This window comes from Ursus maritimus, unplaced genomic scaffold (assembly GCF_017311325.1).
Source record: "Ursus maritimus isolate PB19 unplaced genomic scaffold, ASM1731132v1 scaffold_4, whole genome shotgun sequence".
Taxonomy (NCBI): domain Eukaryota; kingdom Metazoa; phylum Chordata; class Mammalia; order Carnivora; family Ursidae; genus Ursus; species Ursus maritimus.
In genome coordinates this window covers 12,794,853-12,800,852 of record NW_024426552.1, presented here as the reverse complement: position 1 = coordinate 12,800,852, position 6,000 = coordinate 12,794,853, and the positions used below count along the sequence as shown (strand labels likewise).

Sequence of the window (6,000 nt, the reverse complement as noted above, 5' to 3'; positions counted from 1 at the left end):
TTTTTTTTTTTTTTTTTTTGTGGGAGCAGGGTCGGGTGGAGAGGTAGGAGTGACCAGGTTGTGAGAAATGCAGTTTCTTACTTGACGAGAGAAGTTGGTGAATAATCTGTTTCATCTGTGGTCCTCCGGAGCCGTATTACTCTCTTGCTGCTAATTTTCCACCACCACGTCAAGACTCGGTGACTCGTCTTGGGACCATGGGGGCAACCTTTGAAAACGGATTCCTTTTGTAAGATTTCGGGAGACTTTGCAACTTGAGTCTGTTGAAGAGCTGGAGTCGTCGGATTCACCTTCCACAGCAAAATTGGTTCTCTTGATGGGCTCAGGATGACAGCGAGGCTTCCGTCCTCCCTCCACACCCCCCACCCACCCTCCCCAAACACACGTTTCCAGTTGGGTCCTTGCCCTGGTCTTCAGCGAGTCTGCACCCATTTAATTCTTACTTTGTAAAACTCTCCTGACTCAAGCAGTTTCTCTTTTCAGCTAGAGCCCCATCAGCATGTCGCGCTTCAACCTGCTAGAATCAGTGTTAGATCTATTCTGCCTGCAAATCTCTGATTACTGTCAAATTAAATTAGATGCCTCCCTTTGCTGATCACTGACTGCCTTTTTCTTAATTTCCTGCTCAGTGTTTCCCACTTCAGTTGTTACAGATGATGCTGATGTAATCAAGAATGGCATTCCATTTTCAGTATTATTAAGGCAGAGGTGATAAGTGTCGGGGGTGAATTAAAAGTGGGGGGACGGGGTGGTGCGTGAACATGGAGAGGGGGTTAATGGGGTGACTTGGGGGCTTGCGGTCTTCACGGGGGGGCTCTCAGAACCAGTAGAACGTGGGAACCAAGGTACCCAATGACAGGGGGGCACAGCTGGTGCGCGAGTTTCCCAGGGCTGCGTGACAGAGTCCCACGCACTTGGTGGCTTAAAGCAACAGAAATGTATTCTCTCGCAGGTCTGGGGGCCAGAAGTCCAAAATCAATGTCATTGGACCCAAATCAGGGTGTTGACAGGGCCGTGCTCCCTCCGATGGCTCTGGTGGCCACGGCGCGCCGTGGCTTGTGGGCCATCGCCGCCGTCTCTCTCCTCCTTCCCACAGCCTGCTCCTCTGTGTATTTGTGCGAAATCCCCCCGCTCCCCGGCCTCTATTTCATAAAGACACTTGAGCTGACATTCAGGGCCCACTCAGATGGTCCCGGTTAATCTCATCTCCAGATTCTTCCCTTTTTCCGAATAAGGCCACGTTCACCCGTTCCAGGGAGTAAGACTGAAAGTCTTTGGGTGGCCGTTATATAACCTACGACAGGCAATTGAAGAGCTAAATAAATTATCCTAATAATTATTGTGTGCTCTGTTGAAAAAGGCTGATCATATTACTGCCGGGCTTTCAGACTATTGTTTGTTCATAGGACTTTTAAGAATTTCCTTGCCAGAGGGTGTAATTTTTAAACCATTGCAACACAGACTCAAGCAGAGACAGAATCTAATGGTACTTTTCAGCATCCCTCTCTCTCCACCCCCGCGAGACAATGGATGTATACATACGGGTACATGCACGCACACACCCCGATATGCGTGTATATGTGGGTATGGGTGTCTGTGTGTGTCTGTGTGTGTGTAGACGTGTGCATGTGTGTCTGTAGATATGTATATATATATTTTTTCTTTTTTTTTCTTTTTTTTGGTCCTGAATGAGTACAGTTTTTAAAGCTTTTAGTCTAGCATTTCCTGACCTTGTTGGGGCCAAACTACAGCCAAAGTGTAACTTTAACTTCTGTGGGGGGACACCATTGGCCTCAGGCTGACCTGGGCTACAGCAGACCCCCAGCTTTTCTGGTCCCTTGGCTGATTGTCCCCTCTCAGTGGTATCTTTGGAATAAGGACCTGAAAATCCCCCATTAAAATGGGTGAAAGGGTTCAAAAGGCACAAGCTTTTCCAGTTACGAGACCGGAAGTCCTAGTGTTATGACATAAGGCATGATGACTGTGGTTAACAATACCGTCTTGTATATTTGAAAGTTGCTGAGACGGAACATCTTAGAAGTTCGTGTCACACACGCACGCAAGTTGTAACTATGGGTAGTGATGGATGTTAACTAAATTTATTGTGGTAATCCATTTGTAGGACCTACAAGTCTCCAGTCCCTAAAACTACTGTACCGTTATATGTCAATTTAAAATTTTTTAAAAAATATATGAGACTGCTCTCCAGAAGAGATAATAAATTAAGCTATTTACAGCTATTTTGGCTTCAATGGTTAAAAATAAAAAGGTTCAATGATTTGCTCAGGTAGTGACCTTTGGTCCCTTACAGTTTATGCAGAGCTTTGGGTGTTGAAGAGGGGCGTGGTCCCTGCTTCAAGGGATGAGTGCTTTCAGTGGGACCACAGCTGATGGCTGTCGTGGGCTCTAGGGAAGAGGAGTGAAAGCACCCGCTGGCAGGGAGGTGGGACCTGAGTTAGTGGCTCAAGGACTGGGATGTTTGGATTGGGGGAGAGGGTGGCATGAACACAAGCTTGGAGGGTAACCCGGCATGTATTCAGGAGAGAGAGGAGACCGGCCCCCGGGGCAGGAGCTTGAGAGCTGGGCCAGACAGTGTGGACCTTGTCTTGTAGGCAGCAGTGAGTCCTGAATAGCTTTAAGCAAGAAATCAGAGTTCCAGACCCACAGATTTCGAGGCAGAGCATAGAGTGACTTCAAGGGGAGTCGGGACAAGCACCAGGGAAAAGAGGTAGGACATTGACGTCATTGTCCAGGCTAGTGGTGGCCAGACTTTATTATTATCTTAAAAGATTTTATTTATTTATGTGAAAGAGAGCGAGAGTGAGAGAGAGAGAGAGAGAGAGAAAGAGAGCACAGGCAGGGGGGAGGGGCAGAGGGAAAAGTAGACTCCCCACTGAGCAGGGAGCCCGATGCGGGACTCGATTCCAGGATCCCGAGATCCTGAGATCATGACCTGAGCCAAAGGCAGACGCTTAACCGACTGAGCCACCCAGGTGCCCCCAAGACTTAATTATTTTTTAATCACAAGCCTATGTCAGGAAAGTAACGTGTGAGCTCCTCACTGCAAATGTCATCTATCAGTCATCTACCAATCATTTATTTTTGATCTATAGCATAACTCTGTACTAATATATTGAGTATATTATGGAAGTTATATAATCACACAAAAGGAGCTAAGTAGAAGTGGAAGAACCACTCTTTGGGCTCCGCACCCTGCTCAGTAGCCTTCCAGGAGAATGTCCCTTGAGTTGTTCAAGTCCCAGGGACCGTGCATCTGCACGCTGGAGGCATAGCCCTAAATAAACCGACCGGTGGCGTGGAAACAGAGAGGAAGGAAGCGTGAGGAGGCATCAGCACAAGGAATCCACATGATGTCGGCGGCTGATCTCACAGTAAGAGGAGCGAAGTCATAAAGCGCAAAAACGGTGGTGTGTTTTAGGGCCCGGTGAGCCGGGAGGTGAACGCCACCGAAGGGAGGGGTGCAGATTTGGCTGGAAAAGACAGTCTTCCCTCCCCTCCCTCTTTCCCTGCCTTTCTGCAAGGCTGGAGGGTCTGTGCGTGTGACATGTTAATTGGGGGGGCAGTGACCCAGGGGGCATGTCCTGTGGGTAGCTGGGGTACAGCCCTGGGGCAGCAGCCGCCGGGATCCTAAGGTAGGGCCAAGAGCGAACCCGCGCCATAGCTCACCGAGGGAAAGAGGAGAACACGAGGCCAGAGGGCCTGGCGCAGGGCAGGAAAGGGCGGGAGGAAGGAGAGGGCATTGCGTCCCCCAGGTCCCCCGCCACACCCTAGAGCTGAAGATGGGGGCAGATTTAGCTCTTTCAGAAGTAGAGGCCCCGGGAACCCAGCCCCGGGACAGATGGTGGCTCGGCCGAGAAGGAGCCAGAAGAGGCCCCTGGCTGGAGTAGAACCCGGCATTTCTGGCCGCGGACAACCAAGTTCGACACTGACTCTTCACGGCGCCTTGCAGATGACCATTCAAGTCTGCCTAATTTCACTCTCTCCCTTAATAATTGGATCTGGTTCCTGACGTTACGTTTTTCTTCTCCTGGGTTCTTGTGCGTGGTGAGGGGGTAGCCTTTGCTTGCAGTGTCTGACCACAGCCACGTTCTCGGTGTCTCCTCAGGTGGCCATAAAAGTCATTGACAAGAAGAGAGCCAAAAAGGACACTTACGTCACCAAGAACCTGCGGCGAGAGGGGCAGATTCAGCAAATGATCCGCCACCCCAACATCACCCAGCTCCTTGACATCTTGGAGACGGAGAACAGCTATTACCTGGTCATGGAGCTGTGTCCCGGGGGCAACCTGATGCACAAGATCTATGAGAAGAAGCGGCTGGAGGAGCCCGAAGCCCGCAGATACATCCGGCAGCTCATCTCGGCCGTGGAGCACCTGCACCGGGCTGGGGTGGTGCACAGGTAAGGGCCGTGCCCCGCGATGATCACCGACTCTGCGCCGAATGGCCGGCCGGCGCTTCCGTGTGCTCCGTGCACGGCTGAATGGTGGCAGCGGGCTTTACGGTTCCTCTGCATGGGTCACGGAATTATTTTGGGAGCTGGGTTCATGCCCTCGGGGGGTGAAGAGAGTGACATCAGAAGCCAGGCTGCCTGGCTTTGCATCCTGGCTCTACCCTTTCACAGTTGTGTGACCCCGGGCAAGTTACTGAGCCACTCTGAACCTCAGTGTCTTCTTCTGTAAAATGGGAATAGTAATGATACTTATCTTGTGGTTGGTGTAAGGGTTCATAGATAGAATGCCATGAGTGAATATATGAAAGTGCTCGGAACTGGGCTTGGTACGTAATAAGGGCCATGTTGAGTGTTGGCTGCTCTTTTTATTTGCAAAGTATGATGAGACCAGTTGCTCAGGAGCCTGAAAGAAGAATCAATGTTAAGATGGCATGAGGTTGTTTTTCAGCTAGTGTTAGGGATGGGGCTCTCATTGCATTTGCTTTACTTGTGGTTGTTGCTGTGTAGCTATTTTATTCAACTGAATTGAATCACCATTGAAATTATGAACTTGCTCTTGCAAAGGAGGGGTGTTTCCCACAAGCCAGGCTCACCTTGCAAATGCTTATGAAAATCAGACTTTTTCTTGAACAGTCTGTTCCCTCCTGAGGAGGAGCTCCACGAGGAGAAGGGAATGGAAATAGCATTCTTGGCAACATTACCATTTTTAGTTCTGTATCAAAAGAAAATGGGGAAAAAAAAGAAAAATATTTAAAAAGTGGCCCTCTTTTCCTCCCAGGGAAATGTGGACTTCACCAATAAATGCATATAGTTCTTCCTCCTTGAAATTAGGATCAATAATTACTCTGGGTTGTTGAGAAAAATTAGGGGTCATGTTTCGTTGATTATCATTTTAAAAAGCAAGGTCAAGTCATGAAATGTGTGTGCTTGCGTGTGTGTGTGTGTGTGTATACACGCACACGTATGTTTAATATTTTTGGTATTGAGTACAATTCACATACCATGAAATTCAGCATTTTAAAGTGTACAGTCCAGCCGTTTTAACATATTGACAGAGTTGTGCAACTCTTACCACTATCTAATTATAGAATATTTTCCTCTCTCCAAAAAAGAAGCCCTGTACCGATCAGCAGTCACTCTCCATTCCCCTACTCCTCCCAGCCCTGGCAGCCGCTGGTCTGCTTTCGGTCTGTGGATTTGCCGGTTTTGGACATTCCGTATAAAAGGAAACAAACAGTATGGGGTCTTTTAGGATTGGCTTCTTTTATGTAGTGGCATGTTTTCGAGACTCATCCCTGGTGTGCGTCTACAGTCCTTCACTCCCTTTAGGGCTGAGTACTAGTCCGTTGTAGGGAGAGACCACGTGCTTGTCCATTCCTCAGCTGGTGGACCTTTGGGCTGCTTACACTCTGGCTGCTATGAACGGTGCTGCTGTGAACCTTCGTATACAGCTCATAGTGTGAGCCTGTGTTTTCACTGCTTTTGCAGAATTCTGCCTTTGGGAGTGGAACTCCTATAGGTCATATGGCA

The 6,000-nt window shown here is 48.9% G+C and overlaps 1 protein-coding gene across 1 annotated transcript in view; it reads left to right on the top strand.

Annotated features, from left to right (window-relative positions):
* Positions 1 to 6,000, top strand: part of HUNK (hormonally up-regulated Neu-associated kinase) — a 101,896-nt gene that overhangs the window by 37,306 nt on the left and 58,590 nt on the right. The window contains exon 2 of the mRNA XM_040621036.1: positions 4,127 to 4,419. Within this exon, the coding sequence (XP_040476970.1) occupies positions 4,127 to 4,419 (293 nt within the window). The remainder of the gene's footprint in view (positions 1 to 4,126; positions 4,420 to 6,000) is intronic.